The 24066-nt window shown below is 60.1% G+C and overlaps 1 protein-coding gene across 1 annotated transcript; it reads right to left on the bottom strand.

Moving 5' to 3' along the window:
• Positions 1 to 4464: 4464 nt before the first annotated feature.
• On the bottom strand, positions 4465 to 23498 carry TTC34 (tetratricopeptide repeat domain 34). The gene is made up of 8 exons (XM_031463863.2): positions 22694 to 23498; positions 18448 to 19288; positions 16840 to 17065; positions 15458 to 15662; positions 15044 to 15210; positions 12740 to 13010; positions 11742 to 11956; positions 4465 to 8908 (listed from the first exon to the last, which is right to left on the bottom strand). Exons 1-8 carry the CDS (start codon positions 23472 to 23474, stop codon positions 8381 to 8383), a joined length of 3234 nt encoding a protein of 1077 aa, XP_031319723.2. The 5' UTR covers positions 23475 to 23498; the 3' UTR covers positions 4465 to 8380.
• Positions 23499 to 24066: the final 568 nt, after the last annotated feature.

Below are 24066 nucleotides of genomic sequence, written 5' to 3'. Positions count from 1 at the left end.
CTGCTAGGGGGCAGGCCCGGCCTGCTGGCCCTGGTGGAGGTCCCTTCTCCAGCTTGGCCTCTGCAAGGCTGCTCTCTGGCAGGGGGTGGCCTGCAGGGGCTGCTCTGCTCACAGCTTGGGGTGGGCACTCTGGACCCAGGAGGCCCAGGGGCTCTTGTGCCGAGAGGGGTCCTGGAACTGTGACCCTGGGTGCCGGGTCAGGGACACCATCTGGGAGGTGGCTTGGGCCACCTGCCAGCTTTCCTGCCTGGAGCCCAGGAGCTGCCAGGGGCGGGGCGAGAATGACCGGCACCCATGCAGCAGTGACCACGTAGGCCAAGAAGAGACCCGGTTGGGCACCTCCAGCAGTCACCTCGCTGGTGTGCGGGTCTGGCTGTCTCCCACCTTGTCACTACAGAGAGGGCGCCTTTTCCTGCCAGCCAGGTGGTAAGCAACAGTGGGAGACACCTGGGGCTGCTGCTGTGTGCAGAGAAGGTGCACTGCCCAGGCTGGCCGGGACAACAGATGAGGGCTCTGAGGGCCGCACGTGCTGCCCTGTGTGTGTGCGTGCACGTGTGTGTGAGCACGCATGTGCACATGTACACGTTTGTGCACATGCTCCTGGGGATACGCGTACAAGTGTGTAGCGTGCACTCCTCGTTGCTGGCACTCAGAGCCCTGCCCCAGAAAGGTGCGAGAGGGCCCTGGAGAGCGGGCTGTCCCCTCGTGCTTCAGGCTTCCGGTCCGCACACAGGCTCACGCTCCGGATATTGGAGCCTGGTCCTCACTCAGGACAGAGGAAGGCAGACCCAGGCCTGGCTGCGGGCAGGTAAGCACAGCCCAGAGACCCACCAGGACTGGGTGGGATGCTCTCGTGCACCAACACCGAGGGCTCTGCCTGAGTTCTGTCCTGACTCACGGGGTGGCGGGTGGAGGGGTGGGTCTCAACTCTCGGGCATCACCCGCCACAGCTTGAGAGGAGAAGCCAGGCTCTGATCTCAGGAGCCCTTATCTCCTCTCTGCACGCCTACCGTCCTCTTGCCCCATCCCAGATCCCCACTTGTCCCTCACCCCCCCAGGGGCCCCCGTTCAAGGTCACCTCCAGACAGGCCTTCCCTGGGTCTGGCCCCCACCTTGGCCCCAGCCCTGACCTGTTTCACCAGCTCACCTGTGATTCTGCATCTACGGCCCCTATTTCTATTTCTGTGCCCACCTCCCCCTCAGAGACATCGGCGCCCAGGGGCAGGGGCTCCTTCTGCCTGAGCCCCAGGACCCAGACTGGTGCCCACAACCCCGGAGGCATCCATCCTCATCTGTTGAGTGAATGGATGAATGATGAATGATGAATGAGTGAATAGGGCTGGACAGGGCTGGCCTCGCCCAGCACTTGTGGCTCTGGTTTCACCAGCGTCCTCTTTCTTTGATCAGAGCTGGTGAGTCCACTCACTCTGTGAACCCCCTTCACTCTGTCCTGCTGGTGTCTGGGGACTCCATGTGAGAGAAGGCACATTCATGCACTGGGGGCTGAGGACAAAGCCAAGTGCTTGAGGGTGGGAGAAGGGGGCTGTGGTGGCCAGCAGCCGACAGCCTCCCTGGAGATGTGCCTGTGGCCCCTCTGTGCCTTTGTGGCCGGCTGGGCCGACAGGAGTCCTGACGGGCGGGCACTGGGCCGGGGGCTGCCTGCCCAGGTTCTGGGGTAGCTGCCCTGCACACGGCCTGGGAGCCGGGCTGGCGCTCGGAGGGGGTGGCCCCGCGCGCTGCCCGGGAGAGCCGGCCCAGCAGGCAGGCCCCTCGCGTGGCTCACCGTTAGGTCTCTCAGGAATGGCCGCTGCCCCAAGGCAGGTCTCGGAAGGCTGGGTCAGGGTGGCCCAGAGCTCTGGTGAGCCAGGACGGGAGGGCTCCCAGCGTGGGGAGAAGTGAGGCTGGTGTGGCTTCCTGCCTCCTTTGTGATGCAGGCGTGGGTTCCCTGGCGGTGACCCCCTCCTGCTCACAGTCAGCAAGTTCCATCTGGGTTTGGTGTCGGGGGAGGGGGCCCTGCTCCCTGCTGGGAGGTGTCCTTCAGAGGCTGAGGTCCTGCCTCCTGTCTCGTCCTCCCTCCTTCTTGATTTCTTGGTCCAAAGGGGCCGCAAGGCTCCGGGAAAGGAAGGCCAGGCCCTTCTCCTCACCCTGCCCACCTGCCCACCCTGTCTGAAAGGTTGGAACAGAGAACCACCCTGCCCGTGGGATTCTTTCCCCTTCCATCTCCACGGAGGGTGGTGGGTCCTGGGGGCCGTGGCAGGGCGTGAGGGGAGGGGCATCTCTACTCTTCATGATGGGGGGGCTGCCAGAGAGGGCCTCTGCCCAGAGACACCCCCATCCAGCTGGTGTGGGGCTCGGCTGCGGCCCTCTGCCCTAGAAAGTCTTGAGGCTCAGACCCCAACTCCCCTAACGCCCGGGGGGCAGGCAGCCTGGCCGGGGGAGCAGGAGAGGGCTTTTGGGGTACCCCAGAGTGTTCATCAGGCACCTGGGCCTGCTGATGGGGTTGGAGGTGGGGGGCTCTGGGCAGAGCGGAACCCAGACTTCCCTTCCTCAGGCCTGTCGCGGTCACCAGCGTGGTTCTGCTTCGTTTCAGAATCCTGTGAACTGTGCCGTCTCCCAGGCTCCTGGGAGTCTGCAAGGGTGTCTGCATTGGGCCAGGCTACTGAGCCAGGGGTCTGATGGTGAATAGCCCCTCATGGCCACCCCCTCACTGGGAGGCCCTCACTGGGTCCTGCTGGAATATTCCAGTCCACATTCAGGTGGCCCCTTCGATTGGCTCCCTCCCTGGGAGAAAGGCAGCCCTGTGGGGGCTCAGATCCCCCAAACCACCCCTGGACCTCAGGCAATGCCCTCCTTAGCCCCCTGGCTACCCTGGATCCCCCCCGCCCCCGTCCCAAGGCCCAGAAGCCCAGCCAGAGCAAGGAGCTGGCACCTGGCCTGGAAGCTGCCTGGGCTGCTGGCCTGTATGGGGAGGAGGTCAAGGTCAGGGGACTGAGGAGCAGGAACTGCCCTTCCTGAGGACCGGGGGTGCAGTCCAGCCAGAACGGCCCCCGCCCTCGCCCCAGGCTGCTGGATGCAGGGCCTGGTCCCTGCAGCTCAGCTGCGGTTCCCACCCACGCCATCCCATTCCTGGTTCTCCTGGCTGTAGCTGGGCCACTGAGAGCTAGAACTATGAGTGTGCAAGGGGCCCGGGGGCCCAGCCTGGCATCCCAGTGGGCGCTGCGCTGAGCCTGGCAGGTTCTGGGGGAACCCAGGGACGCTTTGCTGGTGCCCTCCTGGAGAAGCTGGGAGAAGGGTCTACAGGCGAAGGAGCTACAGGTCCCCAGCCCTGGGCAAGTCTGCCCACTGCGGGGGCACGTGCAAGGGACGCCCCCCGGGTGGGTTCTAATCCTTTCTCCTACGTGAGCTCACGGGCCAGCACAGGCTCCCTGCCCACCACTCCCCATCTCTCGGGCAGTAGATGTTGGGTGTGAAGGTCTGAGGTCCAGCCTCAGCTCTGGGGTGCAAGGAGGCAGCCCTTCATGGGGGAAGGGGTTGGGCGCCCCCTTCCTTGTCAGTGCTGGGACCAGGGCAGGTCTGGAGGGTGTTAGCCTCTGTACCTGGGGCTGCCCTCAGACCCTGTAGACCCCTGCCCTTTACTGCTGGGTCCATGCCTTCCCTGCCCCATGCCCTCTGGCCGGGCACTCAGGGGCAGGTTCTGTCCTCTGCATGGAGCCTAGCCCCACCTGGCAGGTGTGTCTCTGGGCCTCAGCATGGCAGGAACTAGACCCCTCACCAGTCTGCCTGGCCATGCGTCAGGTGGGCATGGGGGCCCCGCTTGGAGAAGACAGACTGGAAAAGGTTAAATATTTTCAAGGCACCTGGGGAGCTGGGATGAGAGCTGGGCCTCTGGGGGTCCCCCCGCACACCCACCCTGCTAGCTGCTCCTGAAGTCAGGCCCTAGGGAACCTGGACAGGAGGGAAGTGGCCAGGACAGTCTGCCCCTGCCTGAGGTCTCCATCACCGAGCCCCCAGCCCAGCCCCAAGAGCTAGAACATCAGTCGCCTTCCCTTTAAGATTTGTCATGGAATCAGACGAGAGGACGGATGTGCGGTGCCTGGCACAATGATGTGGCTGGGGAGTACCTGGGAGGGGGCGAGGGGCACAGGCAGAGGAGCTGACGGGGGTGGGTGACGGCTGACAGCCCCGGTGGCGAGGCTGGGCATCTGTCTTGGAACTCAGGGCTGCTACTTCAACGACCTCTAGAGTTATTTCACCCCATAACATAATTAACTCCCTGAAACTAGGAATGGGGCATCTGGTCAGGCTCAGATGAAGCTGAGAACCTTGAACCCTCGGGGTCTCTGAGCCCCTCCAGTGTCCGAGGAGATGAGCCCTTTATCATTATAAACCCTGTGAGACCCTCACGTGGATCAGGTGCCTAGAAAGAGGAGCCTCATTCTATTCAGCCTTCACAGGCATGCCCAGCCCCCACAGACCCCGGACCCATCAGCAGGGTCCAATCTCAGCATGCTCGGGTTGTGGGCTGGGGAGCACAAAGCCTGACCCAGGAGGAAACAGCATGTACACCCAAACAATTTCAACATGTAATTATTGACACTGAGAAGCCTGGGACGTCTGTGTGGGGTTGAAGACTAGGGGTGTCAGACCACGGCAGGGGGAAGGAACACCGTGCTGGGCTGGGTTGGCTCTGTCGATACGGGTGCACCTGCCAGAGATCCTGAATGTGCGTGTTAACTCACATCAGCTTGGGGAGTGACTCCAACAGTTCGCCTGGCTGAGTGAGTTCTGCACCAGACCGTGGTCTGCGGTTAACGAGGCTGAGATGTCAGAACCTCCCGATGTCATGTACAGGAAGAGACCCAAAGGCACGGGGAGATAGAGTGTCAGGGTGGATTTATCGCATGTGGCCGAGCCCTCTGCCACAGCCCCCAGGAGGGGTCCCAGGACTGACTTCTTCCTTAGCTCTGCTCCCGTGGTGATTTTGAACCGTCCTTGCATTCCTGTATACGTTGCTCATACCGCCTCTTTTCAATGTGCTGTTGGACTCAGGTTTGTTGGTGTTTCCTTCGGGCTCTCTGAACCGGGAATTTGTAAATGAAGTTGGTTGGCGGCTTTCACTTGGGCGAGATTATGCTTTCTTCCAAAAAGAACTTGGAAGCTTCTCTGCTTTTTCTTGGCTGTGAAGGAGTTTGAAGGAATTAGGATCCGACTGTTCTTTAAAGGCTGGCAGGTCTCCCCTGACACCATCTGGAACTGGAGTTGCTTTGGGGGAAAAGCTCCTTAACAGCTTTCTCTTTCCCTCCGTGGTAATTGTCCTGTGTAATTTTTGTATCTATTCTGGACTCAGTTTAGTTAAATAATATTTTCCTAGGAACCAATACATTTCATCCAGACTCCACATTTACTTGCAGAGTTGAGAAAATTAATGTCTTATGATTCTTTAAATTTCCCCCATGTGATTTGGTTCTTGTCATCTTTAAAAATTTTGGTTCCTTTGTGCTCTTCTGTCTTTCTAGATTAAGTTAGCTATTGGCTCATCTATTCAATTTTTGAAGCATTATATTATGGATTTATTCTTCTGTCTTTCTATTCCTAACTTATTCATTTCTGCTTTTATTGTTACTAATTCCTGCCTTCTGATTTCTTCTATTGTCTTTTTCTAATTTCTCAAATTGAATGTGTACTTCATTTTCACTGGCTAGTAATGTACTCCAGGCTTGAACTTCCCTCTGGACACGGCCGTGACTGTTTCCCAGAGGTGACTGCCTGGACTGTTTTTGTTACTACGATGTTTCCAATATTCTGCAATTGCAGATTTGATATCCTCTAGGACCCAAGAGCTGTTTTACCTGCAAGGAATTTTTAAAATTTAATTCATATCTTTATTGTCTTGAGAGTAGGTAACGCTGTCTATACCATATACGAACATCACGAACATTTTCTTGGTCAATTAAAACGTGATTTTGTGAGAATAAGGTGCAGCCTCCATTCTCGGTAAGAGTCTGATTTGCATTGTTAGCCATGCCATCGTTCTGCTGCCGGGGCTGTCAGAGCCTGCTAGTTCTTGTCCACATGCGTGCCACGGCGGGAGGCCGGGATAACAGACACCCCCACACGTACCCGCAGATGTGGGACCGTCGCCCGGCCCAGGTGGAGGTGGGAGGACTTGGGCAGGACAACTTTGCCCCTGGAGCTGGCAGGATGAGCCCGTCTCTGCAGGTCCCCCAGCCTGCCTTCTGTTGAAGCTGCCTCGAGAGCTGGGAGCTTGGGTGTGGTTCCTAGACTTCACAGCTAAGTTGACTATGAACCTGGGCAAATCTTTGGATCTTTCCGACCTTAGCTTTCAAAACGGGACGAGGCTTTCTTCTGTCCCCAGGGAGGAAAGGAGAGCAGTAACAGACGTGAAGACCGGGGAAAGGCGCGCAGGGCCACTTCAGCGCTTGGCCGTGAGCTTGCTGGCCAGCAGTCAGCTCCATCCTCCCGGCTCCTGCCCAGGGAGGCGGGGGGGTGGGGTGGGGAGAGGCCCGTCGCGAGCAGTCCTGGTGCCAGGCAGCGGCAGGGCAGACGTGAGAGGTGAGGCCAGGCAGCCAGGCTGCAAGGAGACGGCTGCCCTCTGTCCAGGCACATTCAGGCCTGGCTTCTCAGCCTCCAACTCAGCAGTGAGGAGCCGGGAGTGGGGCAGGTCGGGGCTGCTCAGGGAGCGTTGGGGGCGGGGTCTGCAAAGAGCACCAGGTCCTGGAAAGCGGTGGCAGCAGTCGGGCACCCACACGCTCAGTGTGATGGGCTCCAGCCTTGAGTGGACGCAAGAGGCAGGACGTCTTGGATAGAGGACAGCAGGGGGAATGCGTGGGGTGGGGTTGGGGGGAGGGCACCCACAGGGACATCTCCCCCCTGCCTCCGACCTTCCCGGCAGTTCTGAGGCTGGCCCTTTTCGGCTGACCTTGGGCCCTGGACCAGCTCTCACCTCATGGCCTCAGAAAAGCCAACTGACCCACTCAGACCCTTGTGTGTGTGTCCCTGAACTAAGGTCCACACTGGCTCCTGGAGCTCACTGAGCCAATGAACACGCAGCTGGACACGGCGATGGACAGGTGGATGGGGTGATCCAGCGAGGATCACGCATGGGGAAATGCTAGAGACATGGGAACGGCTCAAAGATCCTGAGAGAGGCTGGCCAAGCAGAGGAATCCAGTGGCAGTGCCCCCGTGGAGCCCTCTCCCCACTCTCCTGGCTCCCTTCCCTGGTCCCTCACCATGGAAGACACTGGCTCCTGGCCCAGCTGTGGGCAGCCCCAGACCAGCAGGCCCCAGTTGGTGCCCCTGGGATGAAGGCTCCCACTTAGTGGTGGGTGATGGGGAGGGGCCCGAGGGGGAGGGGGCTGCCCACCCCATGTGGCCACTTCACCTGCAGCCCGGGGTCTGGCACCTCTGTGAAGGGGGGTGAGGACTGGGGTCACTCCCTGCCTGGGCCCCTGGACGGGTCAATTGGGAGGTGGGGAGCGGAGCCGAGGGCAGCAGGTAGAGGGTCTGTGCATGGGCAGAGGAAGAGGGGACAGCCAGGGAGGGGAGCAAGTTGAGTGCTGAGATGGGAGGGTGTGGCGTGGCCAGTCCCCTCTGCTTCGCCCGACGGCTTGTCCAGCAGCTGCGTTCATGAACGAGACAGAACTGTGTTACTTGGACGTGGCTTCCTTGGAATGCATGGTGGACAAGGGCTGGGCTTCTCCGCTCCCTCCGGGGAGAAGGTTTTCCAAGCCAACTGTGGTGGGGGTGGGCAGGTTTAATCCACGCAGCAAACACCTTTACATCAGACCGCACTGCCAAGAAGCCCGGCTGCTCTGCTCATTAGGGGCCCCTCGGAGGTCTCTCTGCTTGGCTGGGGAGGGCGGGGCCACACCACCACCCCCAAGGCCCCGGGCTCCCTGGAGAGCAGCACTCATGAAGGCCTGGGTCTCAGGCCGGCTCGGGAGTTTTGCCCTCGAGGGGACAGACCCTGCAGGAGCCCGGCCTGAAGGTCAGGCCAGAGTCAAGGGTGCTTCACACCTGGGGACGCGCTGACACCGTCTCCCCAGGGCCACGGGGGGCTGGCCTGGGCCCCAGCCAACCTGCAGGCCTCAAGCTAGGGGCAAGGACCTGGGAGCTTTGGGGGCCAGGTTGCCGTGAGACAAGGGCTCTGAGCCTCCCAGGACAGTCACTCCAGGCAAGCAGGATGTCTCCCTTCCGCTCCCCAGGGCTGGTTGGCCAATGCTGACCCATCCCAGGACTGGGAAGGGTGTGAGGGCAGGTGAGCACCTCCCTGATTTGGGGGGCGGTGCACCGCAGGGTCTGGACAAGGAATGGTAATGATGGGGGGGGCCCCATGGCCGGGCCCGGAGAGTGTTGGGTCAATGGAGCCGGCAGCCCGAGGACGCCTCCCTCTGGATTCTCGCCTTCAGCCTCCTCAGGCCGCCATGCTCGGGGTCCACCAGGAGGCCGCCCTCAGCTGCCGTCCAGGCCTCAGTGTAGCGCTGCTCCTCCAGGCAGCGCTGCCCACGGCACAGGAGCACGCGGGCGGTCTGGGCCCGGCCCGGCCGCGCCCACAGGCTGCTCTGGGCTAGTGTGGGCGCCAGCCTGAGGGCCTGGGCGAAGGCCCCCGCAGCCCTGGCCTCGTCTCCCACGCTCAGCAACAGGCGTCCCTGGGAGCATAGGTCCTCTGCCTGCATCTGAAGGTCGCCGTCCCCTGAACCCTCTTGGAGCACATGGTCCAGGTCCTTGAGAGCCCGGCCAAACTCCTGCAGCTCGGCCAGGCAGGTGGCCCGCAGGCGCAGGTGGCAGGCACCGCCACCACCCGCCAGGATGGCCAGTGAGCAGTAGCCGAGCGCTTGGCCGGGCTGCCCTGAGCTCAGGAGGGTGTCAGCTTCCTGGGCTGCGGCCTGCAGGGGGGACGGAGGGAGGGAGTTGAGGTCAGCCCAGAACACTGCACGCCCCTCACTGGTCCTGCACAGCCGGTCGCTGTTAGCTCCCCGTGCAGAAGCTGCCCGCTACCTCTGGAGGGGGCTGGAGGCACGGGGCAGAGGCCCCCACCCCCACAGTCCCACCACCCTGGAAGCTCTCTGGCAGGCAGACCCTGCTCAGAAGGCATCCTCCTCACCTGTCCTACTGCCCCACCTGTGGGCTCAGCTTCTCCCACCTGAGTGGCTGCCTCCCTCCCTCTGCCCCTCCTAGCAAAGTCACCTCCCCAAAGGGCCCCTCTGATGGGTCTGCCACTCAGCCTCCCACCCTGTTCACCCTGCCAAGGTGGCCCTGGCCCTGAGGACAGCAGGAAACACCACCTTTGCCCAGCCTGGTCTTTGAGCCTTCTCTTAGGCCCCAGGTCAGAATGGCAGGGGCTGCTTTGTGCTAGTACGGTTCTCACTTTGCTAACCAATTAGCCGCGCCTGCAGGCCCTGTGGAGCCAGAGTCAAAGCCAGGCTGATCCCCCTGCTCTGCCAGCATGACCCCCGAGGCTTGGCTTCAGTGTCTGCCCCCCCGCCCCGCCCCGCCCCAGGACTAGCAGAGCGGTGCTTCCAGGAGGGCCGCAGTGGATTCACCCTCAGCCTCTGTGGATCCTGCAGGGCAGGGCCAGAGGTCAGCGGGCGCTGTCCACCCCAGCACTTCTCTCTCTGGGGGCTGCTAGACTGAGGCCCTGGCCATGCCTGTGTGGGTGACCCAGCCCTGAAGGCCAAGGCCTCCCCACTGCCCCCCAGGCTCATTTTGCTTTTCTGAGTGTAGCTGAGGCCCATTCTCTAAACCTGCCAAAGTGCCTTACCTTCTCTCCCCAACCGCCGCTGATAAACCCACTTGCCTCGTTGGGCTCCTCCTGCTCTCAAGAACCCACAGCGGCTCCCCGTGGCCTGAATGGGCACATTCCAGACCCGGCCTTTCCCCTGGTCCCCTCCCTTTTCCATGCGGCCAGGTTGTACCAACACCCCCGCCAGGTCCCCAGGACTCGGCAGGGGGAGCGCGTGGTCCTGTCTTCCCACCAGTCCGACTGCGCACCGAGGCGGGCCGATCTGCTGCTTTATGCGGTCCGCTAACCCGGTGTCCGTGCGCAGCATCTTCCCCACCAGCAGTGTGCCGCCCCTTTTCAGGGCCGCGCAGGCGCAGTCCTGCCGGAAAAGGGGCACGACCATTTCCGCTCCACTTCCGGGCTGGCCCGCGTCGCCCGGCAACGGCCCAGCGTCGCGCGAGTTCTCGCGGCAGCGAAACCCGTCTCCAGGTGGCTCCGCGCGGCTCTCTCCTCCCGCCCAGAGACCCCAACCCAACGCCTGCCATGAACTCAGAGGCAGACCCCTGCCCAGCCCCGTCTCGTGAACTCAGAGACCCCATCCTGGCTCCCCTCGCCCAGCTCAGAGTCCCCCCCGCCAACTCCGGGCTCTGAGACCCCAGCCAGGCCCCCTCCTCCGAGATCCCCGGCCCGAGGCCGCTCCTCCGGGTCCAGGTGCTGATGCACTGCGCCTCGGCCCCTCGGCCCTGCGAGGCAGCAGTTCTCCTGCATCACCCCTGGCTCGCTTTCCTCTTTTTGTCCCTAATGCCCGTTTAGCCAACTCCTCTACTGACCCGCTGGTTGAAACCCCTTGTGTGGTCTCTGTTTTCTCGACGCACCCGAGTGCTAGAGCCCCCTAAAACGGAAGCCTCGGGACGTGAAATACTTGCCGAGGCCGCTCAGGGGTCTCAATCTGAGTCACTCTAACTTCAAAGCCTGCTGATTCTCTTAGCCCCCCCAACCTGGTGGTCCCTTCACCGCCCACCACGCCCCACCCCCTCAAAAGAAAAAACCAGCCACTCCAGGGAAATCCACTCTGCAGTTTCCACTCCCCCAGCCCTGCCTGGCTGGCTCCTGCGTCCAGCAAGCGAAGAGCTGAGGTGGTCAGACCAGGATGGAGGACACCCTTCCCTCTGCCCCCGCCCCACCTGCTCCTCCATCGGACTGGCTTTGCTGGAGTTTGGCCCAGAAACCTCTCCCGGACCCCCAGGCCCTCCTGCTGTCCACACCAGCTGTCTTTTGACCGCCTGTTTCTCGAACACTCAGTGCTCTTTCCTGCCTCCAGGCCTCTGCCCTGGCCTGTCTGTCGCCATCACGTCCTCACCTCTAGGGCCACCTCACAACCCCACTGCCTTGTCTTAGGGTATCCCTGACACTGACACTCTCTGAAGTGAATGGCGTCCCCCCCAAGATTCAAGGGCCACAGTGCAGGCAGTGGCTCCACCCAGCACCTGGTAGAGGTGCTCTTACATTCTTGTTAAATAAACAGTGGAGCAAAAAACCAGCCAGTCAAAGAGGCAGCAACTCCAGTGTGACGTCCCTTCACGGCCCCTCTCAGCTCACCAGCTGCAGGAGCCCACCCTGACCACCCGCGCACTCACAGGGAGGGACCTGCCTCTCCTGGCCTGACCTGGGGGCCAGTGTGGGCTTCTGGAGAAGGCCAGGTGTTCCTGGCTGGCTCAATTTGGCCCTGAGGAGGGGGTACCCTCCCTCTCTCTCCCTGACCCTGAGTCAGCTGTGCCTTATACGCCTCGTCCAAAGAAGCCAAGAGGTCGCTGGGGTTATCAGGACTTGCAATGGCCAGACCTGCTGCCTCCTGCACTCACCTCCACCCACCCCACACTTAACCTAAATGAGGCACATAGCGGGTGCAGAGCTGCCCTGAGCCCTGGCCCGGGGGTCTCCCACCAGAGGGGCTGGAGAGGGGCTGGGGTGGGGGCCCTCTGGGGGGCTGTGCACACCTGGGTGAGGCTCTGCCGCTCTGAGGCATCCAGGAGACGCAGCAGGAAGCGGAGGTCCTGGGCGTCTGTCTCTGCCAGGCACTGCAGGTCCCGTGCGGCAGCCAGCACATCCCCCTTCTTGAGCCGAAATAGGCCACGCCGGGCCTGGGCTGCCTCTGATGGAGAGTCATGCTGGAGGGCTTCTTGCAGGCGGGCGCTGGCCTCCTCAAAGTTGCCTGTCAGGGATTGGGGCAGGACAGTCAGGATGGGGCTAGGGCAGGGCGTCAGGAAATGTGGGACTCACCAGCCCCCGGGAAGCCCAGTACGGCCTTTCTTGCTCAGCGCTGTCTCTGGCAGCAGCTGGCTAATGGAGGGGCTCAGCCCCAGAAGGAAGGAGCCGGGAGCAGAGGGACAAGGTGACACTGTGTCAGACACGAGGACTCGCCTGATGGCCCGGCGTCCCACCTGGGTGTGGTCCCTAAACTCCGCAGCCCCAGGCAGAGTAGCAGGGCTCTGAGCCCCCTGGCTGCGGCCCCTGCAGGGACGTGCTTCTCTCCCGAGCAGGGCTGCATGGGACCAGAGCAGACCCGGGGGCCCCTGAAGGCCTTGGTGGGGGCGCCTCCCAGGCTCGGAAGTGATGCTGACAGGCCTGGGAAATGCAGGCTGCAGAGAGCGCTCCCCTTTCAAACGAGCGCTGAATTGTTTTCCTGAGGTTGCAGGAAAGACCGACGTTTTGGCACATGTGGTCCTAAGACACCTCGCCTAGAACAGGGCACTCGATAAACATGTGCTGAATAAAGTCGCGAGATAATGAGGCAGCTGGGCCTTTTATGAAGCCCCGCATCACTCCCTTGTCTCACCCCCCGGCGGGCAAGGCCACACGGGGACCGGGTGGTGGGTCCTGGGATTAGGGGTGGGAGGGACTTAGAAGCCATTGAGATCAGGGCTGCCTGCTCCCGTTTTATGGAAACGAACCAGGGGAAAAGGAGCGGGGACAGACGCCCAGGTTCCCCACGCACCCACTGCGGCTAGCACGTCCGCCAGGAGGGTGTGCCAGCTGGGCTGCCCCGCATCGATTTTGATCAGCGCTTCCCCTGCGGCCAGGAGGCCCCGGGCGTCCTCGTGGTTGAGGGGCGGCCCGGTGTCCAGCAGCTGGCTCAGGCCGGCCCGGCATCGGGAGGAGAGGCCTTGCGTGATGAGAGCCTGGGCCTCTGGCTTCAGGGAGCGGATCTCAGGGACCGTGGTTCTCGGGTCAAGCTTCAGAGCCGAGAGGATGTCGTCCACCGCCTCCTGCAGGGGAAGAAGGGCTTGGGTGGGACAGCAGTTGTCCCAGCCCCATCCCCTCCATCACCCTTCCCTGCAAACTGCAGCCCCTGCAGCGGCCTGGGACCCCAGCCTCTGCCTCCTCAGCTCTGCAAGCCCGCTGCCCGCTGCCTGTGCAGTGGCAGGAAAGGCTCCCCAGGCAGGAGGCCAGGTTAATGCGTGTCCCCCCTGGGCTCCCTGTTTGTGGTCTCCCTTCACCCCACAGCCTGTCGTCCGTGCCTGAAGACAGGCATCGTGTGTTTTACCCAGTATTTGTTCTCAGCAGCCCGGCACCAGCTCCCCTTCCTGGTCAGAGCTGGGAGCTTTCCCAGATGCCCTTAGAGCCCAGGGAAGGGCTGCTCCTGGGGCAGGCGTGGCAGGGATGCGGGTCTTGGCGAGACGGAGCCCTGAGATGGACGGATGGGAGGACGGTCCTCTCTGATCCCTCCTGCACAGTGGCCTGGGCCCTCCCTCCCCTGGTGCTGGCCCGTGGTGAGCCCGTTGGCTGGTTACCTTTGCCGGGAAGGAGCCCAGTTCTCTGTTGGCTCATAGGAAGTCCCTTATTAGGGGCCAGGCACCAGGCTGAGTATCTGACTGGTTTTTTTCCTTTATTTTATTTTGCTTTTTTTTTTTTTTTTTTTTGTGGTGGGGGGATGTAATTACGTTTATTTACTTATTTATATGGAGGTACTGGGGATTGAACCCAGGACCTTGTGCGTGCTAAGCATGCGCTCCACCATTGAGCTCTACCCTGCCCTCTTGTGACAGTCTTGAATAGGCACCTCCACCCCCCCATTAAGGAATGACAGCCTTGAGCAAGCAATGCACCCCTTAAGGCTGAGCATGTGATGGCCTTGAGCAAGCACCCTCCCCCCAATTTGATGTGGAAAAGGCTCAGAGACGCTATGGGACTCGCTCAGAAAGTCAGAGGAGGGGATCAGGGTTCTGGATTCTGAACCGGCAGGCTGGCTCAGGGCTCCCCTCCTGGTGAAGGGGTGGAGGGCACGTGGGCACCAGGCTTGGCCCATCCGCGGGAGCAAGAAGTTCTGGGTGTGACGGGGGTGGGGTAGCCCTCGCTCCCGTGTCCGGACCCTCGGACATGCAGGCTGACTTTCTCTGCCACGTGCTCTGCTGCCCTGGATGGAGTGAGAGACGTTCCTGAAGCACCTCTGGGAGGAGCTGCTGGCCTGTTGAGAGCCCCTGGGGTGGGCTTCCAGGGGCCCGCCTCCTGCAGCAGGGGCCCTCCTGGCTGAACCCCTTCTCTGTTTCATGGGCTTGTCCCTGAGAACCGTAAGTGCTTGCCCAGCACAGGAAGGGGTGTGCGGAGAGCTGTACTTCCAACCACAAGAGTGCGCCCAGGTGGGAACAGGAATGCAGAGCCCTTGGGGGAAGCGACGCCCTGATGGGCAGAAGCAGCATCTTGAGACGCTCTCATCCCAGTGGACCATTTTTCCTCGTCTCGTAGGACTCCAACCCTTAAGAAAATTAAGAAACCTGGCAGGCAGGTTACTTCGACCTAGCGAAGCATCAGGGCAGACAACTGATTTCAATTACTTGCCAATGATGTTGCTCTTGGCTGCCAAGTGCCCTTGTCCGGGGCTGTTTGGCTGTGGCTGCCTCTGGGCAGGACCCTTCTGTTGAAAACGCCCGCCCTGGGCCTGGCCATGGACCACCGTGCGCCCCAGCCTGAATCCACAGGCCGTGGGTGGACAGCTCAGGGTGGTGCCCAGGAGGCAGCCAGGGTCTCATCACCCTAGGTGGTTGCAGGGCCCTGGTAGCCCCGAGGCTGTGCATGTCTGCCACCCTTACTGCAGCTGGGAGGCACGGGGCTCTTCACAGGAGAGGGAAAGTCTCCCCGAAACCGGGGATAGGACGATGAGGCTTCCGTGAGTCCCAGGGCAGGCGGGTTTCAACGGATGCCTCACCCTCGGGCGGCCTGGCTCTGCGCCTGCTTGCTCTTTCCTCGGATCTCCCCCAAAGCGCGCCCCCCGCCGGGTCCCAGGTCGGGGCGGGGCCGGTACCTCCTGCTGGTCCAGGGCCAGGTGCAGGAGCGCCCGCCCGCACAGCGCCTGCGCGTTCCCCGGCTGCGCCCTCAGCACGCAGTTGAAGTCGAACATCGCGGTCTTCTTCTGGCCCAGGAACCCGTAGCAGCGGGCGCGGGCCAGCAGGGACTCACTTGCCTGACTCCCTGGAGGAGGGGTGGGGCGTCAGGACATGACCTGGTCCAGGGTATCTGCCCTCATCCAGCATTTACTGCGCCTGTCCTGGCGCCCAAAGCGGGAGGCAGAGGGTGCCCACAGACCCCTGGGCACCAAGGTGCGCGGGGGAGCAGACCCTCTGGTGCCCATCCACCCCCCTCCCCATGCTGGAGGCTCCCTGGTCCCCCTGTACCTGGCACGGGATGGGGGCCTCAGGGGTAGGCGGGCCGCTCCTACCTGCAGCAAAGATGGCCAGAGAGAGGTAGGCGATGGCCTCCCTGGTGTGGACCTCACCCTCGGCCCCGCCGGGTCGTGCCCGCAGGATGGCCAGGGCCCGCGCGTGGCAGTGGCCCCGCAGCAGCTGCCGGTCCTCTTGATGGAAGACATCCAGGGTGGGCTGGAGGCAGGCCGTGTCCCCAGACTGGATCACCTTCTTCACCAGCTGCAAGGGCAGGGGGCGTCACCACGGCTCCTCCTGTGCCGGGCCCAGACCATTCCACCCCCAGCCTCCTTGCAGGGGCGTGGCGCATGGGGGGCGTGGTCCAATGGCGGGGGTGCGGCACCCGAGGGCAAGGACTGCGGGTCCCAGTGGGGAGCACAGGAAGAGCTGAAAAGCTGGATCCAGGAAGTGTGGGCCTGCTCTAGGCTGCCTCGCTCTGCTGGTGTCAGGAGTTGGGTGGGGGTCCCAGTGTCCCTGAGTTGTGCCTGCTCCCCCCTGAACTGGCGATGGAGCGCTCACCTTTAGGGCTGACTTACCGTAGGTCTGAGAAGTTTGGGGAAAGAGAGGCTTTCAAATCATAAAGTGACAGAGGGCCCTGGGAGTCCTTCAGAAGGTGCACAGCAAAAGCCCTGGGACCAGTCCCTGCTCTGGGCAGAGTGGGATTCCCGGGGGGACATAGCCCCACAGAGGCCCACTGGATGCTGCCCCTGCCGGCCACCCCTGGGCGGAAGCTGGTCCCAGAGCATCCTTCCCTCCGGCCTGTATGGCCCAGAGACCAGAACCTGAACCAGGCCAGAGCGGAAGAAGGAAGCTGATGGGTCCTCCAGCCCCCAGCCCAAAGCCCAGCACTTCCCCCTGGAATATAATCTTCTGCCCAGTTTCCAACAGGAAGCCTTCACGGGGAGGTGAAGTTACGCTTTTCCTGGAAGCAGGCGGTGTCTGAGGGAGGCGAGGCCAGCAGGGACTGAGGACCTGGGGGCTCCTCTGCTGCCCCCCTCCCCAGAGCAGGGACACCTCCAAGCCTGGTTTACCTGGAAGAACTGGGACTAAGCTCTGCTTACACTCGACTCTTGGCTCTTTTTTTGTAACACAGGAAAAGCAAGTACAGAGCACCTACTGCATGCTGGAGACCTGCAGGGCCCTGGGGTACCTGCAGCGGCTAATTCCCATGAGAACTTGGAAGACCAGGCGCCGATGAGGAGACTGAGGATCAGAGAGGGGAGGTCCCACTGCAGGTGGCTGAGCTGGAGGTGGCAGAGCTGGGGCTGGGACAAGCTTTGCCTGGTCCCAAGTCTGGGCCGTGGGGTGCTGAGCCAGGGCCCGCTGGAGGCCAGGTGCCCTCCACAGAGCTGTGCCTCATTTCCACCTGCCCTGCTGGGGCCCCCCAGGGCCCCCTGACCTGGTTGGCATCGTAGAAGAAGCCCCTCCGGAGCTGCAGCAGGGCCAGGCGCACGAGCACAGGGGCCGCCTGAGGCCTCCGGGAGAGGGCCACCAGCAGGGCCTTGTGGGCGTCGTCCAGGCGGCCCAGGCGGTACAGGGCATCGGCCGCCAGGAGGCGCGAAGCCTCATCCTCCGAGTCCAGCTCCATCAGGAGTGTGGCCAGCTGGTACACGCCACGGGCGTCCCTGCAGAGAGGGCAGCCGGGCAGCGCTGACTCCTTCCCTCACCCCCTCTCACCCGCCCAGGGAGGCGAGGGCACGCAAAGCCCATCCTTGCGCACCCGGTCCGGGCAGCCCCCTTCCTGCTGGCCTGCAGAGGCCAGGCACCTGCTGCACAGACTGTCCGGCCTGCCGTCCCCTGAGCCCATGGCTGCTCCGTCCGACATTCAGCCCTTGGCCCTCACCCTTGTCCCCCCCAGCCCCGGTGGCAGGCACTGTACAGATGAAGAATCGTGGCTGTGTGCTGACCCCCCAGCCTACCCTGCCTTAGTTTTCTTTTCTGCAAAAATAAGATAACAGCGTTGGCCTTGCGGGGTGCAAGTGTGTTGTAGAGGTAACACACAGGCTGCCCGGGAACGATCCCGTGCACTCTCGGGAATCCGAATGAGCTCCCGCGGGGAAGAGGGGCCAGAGCCTGGAGTCTGACAATCCCCGGAGAGACCAGCCAGAAGGGGCCCGGGCTCGTGTATGGGAAAGTGCCTCTTCACCAGCCAGTCAAGGCAATGCGAATTACGGGATGGGAGGCAGAGGAAGTGTGTGCATGTATCTGTGTGTGCAGCGGCGAGGGGGCCCCCAGCTCAGCGCTTTTAGCTTTGCTAGAACACCTTCCTGCTACTGCCCAGCAGCCAGAGAAATGCAAATCAAAACAGCTGCAGCTCATCCGCTGGGCTGGCAGAGAATTTTGCAAAAGGAGCCTCAGGGCTGGAGCGAGCGGCCAGACGGCCGGTGGGCAGCTCCTGAAGGCCAGGATCTCCGGGGCCGTGCTCTCTGACCCGGGAACTCCACCCGTGACTCCATCTTTAGGGCAGAACATGGTGGAGACGGCACCTTCCCCGGGGCGTGTTATAACCAAGAGCAGACCTGCAGGGAATCCCCAAAGGAGCAGAGGCACAGTCACAGGATGGGCTACCGGACTGCCCGTGAGACGTACCTAGCAGCAAAGGAAACGCTCGTGATCTGGTGAGTAAAACACGTGGGATAAAACTGCACACAGAGCACAAATCCAGGTTTGGGAGCTGTATTCTCGGTGCACACGGAGAGGCAGCGACAAGAAAGCGCTAACAGTGGGATTACAGCTGAGGTTTGCTGTGTTGTCTCCATGTTTGAGTTTCTCATTTTCTGTGACAACTAAGTCCAAAATGCACCCTGCTGTTTGGGACCCAGGGATGCTAAGATCCCTGGGCCCCGGTGCTAAACCTGCCGCCGGTGCTTCAGGAAAATTACCCAGCAGCTCCCTGCCTCAGTTTACTCATCTGTAGAGTGGTAAGAACCCCCTCCCTCGCCCTGACTACCTGCAGGAGACCAGAATGAAGCAGCAGCCCCGGCTGACACGCAGGGCTAGTTCTCACCCTTCCTGCGCAGCGGGGGTCTCTATCTCCGCGACAGCGGCCTTCCTGCTGCGGCCCGGCCCGCGCGTGGGTCCCGGGTCCAGCCTGCGCTGCAGCATCCTCCGGCCCTCCTCCCGCAGCACGGTCAGCAGCAGCCCCCGCTGGTTCCAGGGCACGTAGGCCTTGGTGATGAGCAGAGCTTCCTCGGGCCGCAGGCGGCAGGCAGTGACATAGTCCAGCGCGCCCAGGAACGTGCTGCCCGCCAGCACCCGCAGCAGCCCGCGGCCGCACAGGGCTCGCATGCAGCCGCCCAGGTGCGGCGGCCCCAGCTCCACCACCGTCTGGAAGTCCTCCTGGGCGCGCCGCGTGTCGCCCGTGTGCAGTGCGCAGAAGCCGCGCAGCGCCAGCAGGGACACGCGGTCCCCCGCAGGGTCCCCGGGGCGCCGGGGCCGCAGCAAGCGCTCGCACAGTGCCCGCGCGCCGGCCACATCCCCGGCCAGCAGAAGGCACTCGGCCAGGCGAGCGCCCAGTGCCAGGCGCGCCTCGGGCGGTGCCACGCGCATCAGGACACGGAGCGCACGGGTCACCGGGGCAAGCAGCTCGTGGCCCGAATCCTCGCGGAGCTCGGGACGCCTCCGCACGGCCTCCTGGAAGTGGGCGAAGCCCAGGTCCGCGGCCTCCTGCGCCTGGGCCCGCACGCGCTCCTGGTCCCCGGCCGAGAGCACCGTCTCGAACTGACTCCGCGCCCCCGAGGGGCTTTGGTGGAAGGCCTCGTGCAGGTCCTGAAGCAGGTCCTGGACCCCACTGTCCAGGAAGAAGGCCGCGGCAGCGCGAGTGACCAGCAGGGCGGCCAAACGCTCACCTGGGGAGAGAACAGAGGCATTGGTCCTGCCGGTTGGGCCGTGTCCTCTGGGGGGCTACTTGTAGGCTCCCAACAGTCCAGTGCTTTGGACCCTCCCAACATCTCATGGCAGTTCCCTTGAGTCTCCCAGTAGCCCAGGAGGGTGAAGGCTGGCAGGAGGCCCCAAGTCCATTAGTGAAAGAGTAGGATTGAAGCAGGGGCAGCCAGGGTGGACAGCTGCCCTGCACGCCTGCCCGGCGCTGTTCTTCATCTGGGTTCAAAGCCAGCCCAGCCAACATGGGCATTAGTCGCGATGCCCCCCTGCCCTTTCAGTGATGGATTTTAGGATCAAGGTCCTTCTCCTGGGAGCACCCCGCCCTCCCCTCACCCCCGCACCAGGTCAGAGCTGAGGTTATGACCCCATGATCGTTTTTACTGCAACATCTATGTTCAGCACCTTTGTTTTGTGCCTTCTTTGGCTACACTGGGAGCCAACACTTCCCTCTTTGAAATGAGATGGCCCCATCGGGCCCGGAAAGAGGGATGATGCACCTAATGCTGCTTGAAGAGTGAGGAGCTGGGGCTTGGGGATTTCCTGCATCCCACTGCCTGTTTCCTTCTCTGCTTTATAATAGGTCTTATAATGGTCTGCATTCACAGGGCTTCCAGGATGAAATAGATTGCTGCATATACGTGCCTGGAACAGGGTTAGTTTCTGTTGACTTCTTTCACTCCTGACTGTGGTTCACATTTTATTTTTCTGTTTCTTTGCAAGCATAGTAATTTTAAAAAATTGTACACTAGACATCTGGTAGAGTGTTTGTAGAGACTCTGGGTTCAGTTATGTTCCTCTGAAAAGAGTTGACTCTTTTTTTTTTGGAGGGGGAGGTAATTGGATTCATTTATTTAATTATTTGTTTTCCTGGAGGTAGTAGGGATGGAATCGGGGGCCTCACGCATGCTAAGCAGCCACTCTACCGCTTGAGCTTTGCCCTCCTCCCTCTGAGAGATTGGTTTCAGCAGGCAGTTAAACTGGCTGGGATTAAACTCTAAACTCTGTGTTCTTTAGTGGCCGCAGCTGAAATCTCCATTTAGTTCTTGCAGCTTGCACCTGTCATTTTTTCAGGCTACCCAGTCTCTCCCTTGGATGTGTAGCTCAGTGGTCAGCCAAGGATGTAAATGGATTTAATACAGAGATTTGAAGTCTCGCTTCCCTTCCCCCTGGAATGTGGCTCCTTCCTTTTCGGGATTTCCTTTCTACCTTTATAGCTGCTTTTTTATTCCCAACTTCTGTCGTGTGACACCTCAAGCCAACAAAATGGCAACTTTCTGTTCTACATGGATGAAATCTGGATCGGCAAGTTTCCTTGGGCAAAGCTGCATGTCTGCAAATCTCACCTTGTACAGTCTTCATCTTTTAAATCTCCAGTTCCTGCCTGTTCAGTTGCCAAATGTTTGCATTTTATATTTTGCCCCAATTTTATAATTATCATCTGTGGGACACACAGTCTAGTCAAGTTACTTCACCATTACTGGAAGCCAGAATCTTTTATTGTTAGATTTAAAAATTTTGACAATCTGGTTGGGGACGATATAAAATGCTACCCCATTGTTGTATTAATGTTCATTTTCCGGGTGACTGGTGAGGCTCATTTATTTCAGCGAACTCTCTCGCCAATCTGGCGGGTAGGAAGTGGTGTCTCATTGTTTTAATATGCACTTGTATCATTACTGTGATGTCGAACATTTTCCACATGATTATTAGCCATCTGTGTTTCTTCTTTTGGGAAATGCATTTGCCAATTTTTGCACTGGATTTTTTTTCTTATTGACAAGTAGGAATTCATCAGATTCTCTAGGTACTCATCTTTTCCCCGCTGTGTACTTTGCAAATATTTTCTCTCTGTTGTGGATTGCCCTTTCATTTTCCATAGTTACGGGCAAAACAGAAGCTTAAATTTTTCAATTTAATCAAATGCGTCAAACTTTTCTTTATGGCTTTCACTTCTTGTATCTTAAGAAGCCCAGCTGTACACAGAAGCCTTACGATGTTCTCTCATATTTTCTTTTTGAAACTGTAAAACTTAGCTATTAACATAATTCACCTGGAATTTACTTCTTTTTCTTGCGTGGTTTGAAGTAGGGAATAATCAGCAGCACACACTGAATAACGGTCCTCTTGTTTCCCCTAGAGATTTGCAACGCTCGCTCTCACATGTTAGGGAAGTCCCAGGTAAAGACAGGTCTACCTCTGGCCTCTCTAATTTTTTTTCACTTTATTTTATTTTGGCAGGGAGGGAAGGCCATTAGGCTTACTTATTTTTGAAGGAGATACTGGGGACTGAACTCAGGACCTCGTGCATGCTAAGCATGCACTCTGCCACTTGAGCTACGCCCTCCCCCTCAATTTGTTTTATTGGTCTATCTATCCCTTAAGTCAATATCCTTCTATATTGATCAGTATAGCTTTGTATTAACTGGTAGGGGAAATCCTTATACCACTGCCTCCTCCTCCTTCTCCCCCCCCCCACCCCTTCCTTCTCCTTTGTCTTTTCTGTTATTGGTCTCTAGCTCTTCTGTTATCATATCAAACGTTTCTGTCAATGGACATTGGCCATCTCTCTGCGTGTGTGCATATTCTTTATTCTCTTTGAATAAAGTTTTGTATTGTTCTCCATAAAGTCATATGACTCTTTGAGATAAATTATTTTCTTTTGCTACAGTAAGTGGTATATTTTAAAACCATTAGATTTCCATTTGTTGCAGGTGTCTATGAACATAAATGCCTTTTGCATCTCTTGTTAAATTCTGCTCGTATATCTAACACGTTTTCGTTGTTTCTGTTGGGGTTTCTACATTGTCTGGAAGAACGGTTGCTTTCTCTCTTCCTTTCTGGTCTTGCATTTCCCTCCCCTGTTGTGTTGACTAGGATCTCTAGTGCAATGATGGGTAAGTAGGGGAGTGAGCAGCCACCACGTTCCTGATTCTAAAATATCACTATCAAGTATGGTGTTTTTGGTAGGTTTTTGATAGATTTTACCTTTTTCAATTAAATAAATTTCCTTCTATTTTTGGTTTTTTAAATTTTGGAGATGTTAAATATTATAAAGTACTTTTCCCTGATTTATTGCAGGGATAATGTGTTCTTCTTTCTTCCATTAATGAATGTAGTAAATTACATTATTACGGAAACATGAAACTGTAAGTCCTGCATTATGTAACTCAGTTGTGGCTAAGTGTGCATCGAAAACTGATGCTTTGACTCAGTCAGATGTTGTATCGGTTGCAATTGCTGTCTTGTCCCTGTGGTGTCCCAGCTCCAGCACAACCCCTACCCACCCCATAAGCAGGACTTAACCACGCAGTGAAGCAACGGTGGGAGTAACTTCCACCCTGGTGCTCAGCGGGGTGTGAAGGCACTCCTACCTCGGGGTCTGCTGCCCATCCAGTCAACCTCAAGGGCCCGGCTGCATGCCGCCCGGCAGTCCTCATACCTGCCACCGCGGAGCAGGGCTTCGGGAGACAGGGCATCTCTCCAGATGCCCCCAGGGTCCAGGGCTGCCAGGAGTCCCTGGCAGTCGGTCTCCTGCTGGCTGGTGCTGTCCCCGGCCTCCTGGCTCTGAGAGATGTAGTCCTGGAGGGCTCCGACCAGTGTGGGGAGGTAGGTCTGCTGATGGGTGTGAATGAAGGCCACGGTCCTGTCTGCGCTCGATGCGAAGGCCCGGAGGTAGTCGGCCACACCAGCATCCACCTGCGTCCCGGACAGGACCCAGGCCAGGGCGCGGGTCAGCTGCAGCTCCAGCGCTTGCTGGGACTGAGCGTCCAGCAGGGCACTGCAGCGCCGCGCCACCTCCCCGTGGCGCCCACGTGCCAGCAGGCCGGCCAGGGAGTGCAGGACCGTGGCGGGGTGGTCTGGGCAGAGGGTGGCCAGGAAGGCAGAGGCCAGGGTCCCCGTCAGGGAGACCACTGCCATGCCGTCCCAGTGTATGGCTGGGATCTGGCTGTCACCTCGGCACCAGGCCTCCAGGGTGGCTACCACCGGCAACCCCCGAGCCTCGGCCAGGGCAGCTCGGACGCGCCGCACGGCTGAGGGGGCGTGGCAGCTGAAGGCAGCTAAGTAGAAGGCGGTGGCCAGTGGGGTCTCCCCCAGGGCCAGGTGCTGGTCACCCTCCCGGCAGAGGCAGGCCACAAGTTCCTGGGCCGACATCACGCCTGCACCTGTGATGGGCCCATGTCCAGTCCTCGCAGCACCTGGAGGGGGGAGCCTGGTTAGTGCACAGGTGACCATCAGCCCACCTGCCCTATGGCCCCCTGCAGCCCCCAGGTCAGCGCAGAGCCCCCTGAGTGAAGACAGGGTGGATTCAGCTGTTAAGGGGCATTTGTGGGATGAGGAGGGGCACCTGCCTCCTTGTTGGGTCGGGGTGGGGAGCCACGCTGGCCCAGCCGGGGGGTCAGTTACTGAGGTCAGTTCCGGGACCAGCCCTGCCACACGCACGCCTCTCCCCCTCCCCAAACCTCTGACCTGAAGACTTCATGGCTCATGGCGCTTTCTCTCCTGGGTCCCAAAGTGCCTTGCAAACAAGCCCCCCACCCAGTCGATGCTGTCTGGCACACACTGAGACGCAGACACTCACACGTGTGCACACACACGCTCGCACTCCCACGCATGCGCAAACACACATGCACGCATGTGCCCCTACAGCGTGCACACACGCTCACACTCGCCTGTGCTCGGAGGCTGCGCGGGGCGCGAGGGGAGAGGAAAGGCTCGCGCCACGCAGACTTGCTCGCGGCGGGTG

This window comes from Camelus dromedarius, chromosome 14, assembly GCF_036321535.1.
Source record: "Camelus dromedarius isolate mCamDro1 chromosome 14, mCamDro1.pat, whole genome shotgun sequence".
Lineage (NCBI taxonomy): Eukaryota > Metazoa > Chordata > Mammalia > Artiodactyla > Camelidae > Camelus > Camelus dromedarius.
Note: the sequence above shows the minus strand (reverse complement) of the source record. Positions and strands in the feature narration are given on the sequence as shown.

What these genes read in the sequence shown, in the direction of transcription:
- TTC34 (XM_031463863.2), bottom strand. Translation starts at nt 23,474, where the DNA reads ATGTCGGCCCAGGAACTTGTGGCCTGCCTCTGCCGGGAGGGTGACCAG. An exon ending in TCTGGCCATCTTTGCTGCAG is followed by an intron (nt 15,211 to 15,457) that starts GTAGGAGCGGCC and finishes CCCCTCCTCCAG; the next exon opens with GGAGTCAGGCAAGTGAGTCC. An exon ending in TGGCCCTGGACCAGCAGGAG is followed by an intron (nt 13,011 to 15,043) that starts GTACCGGCCCCG and finishes CTTCCCCTGCAG; the next exon opens with GAGGCGGTGGACGACATCCT.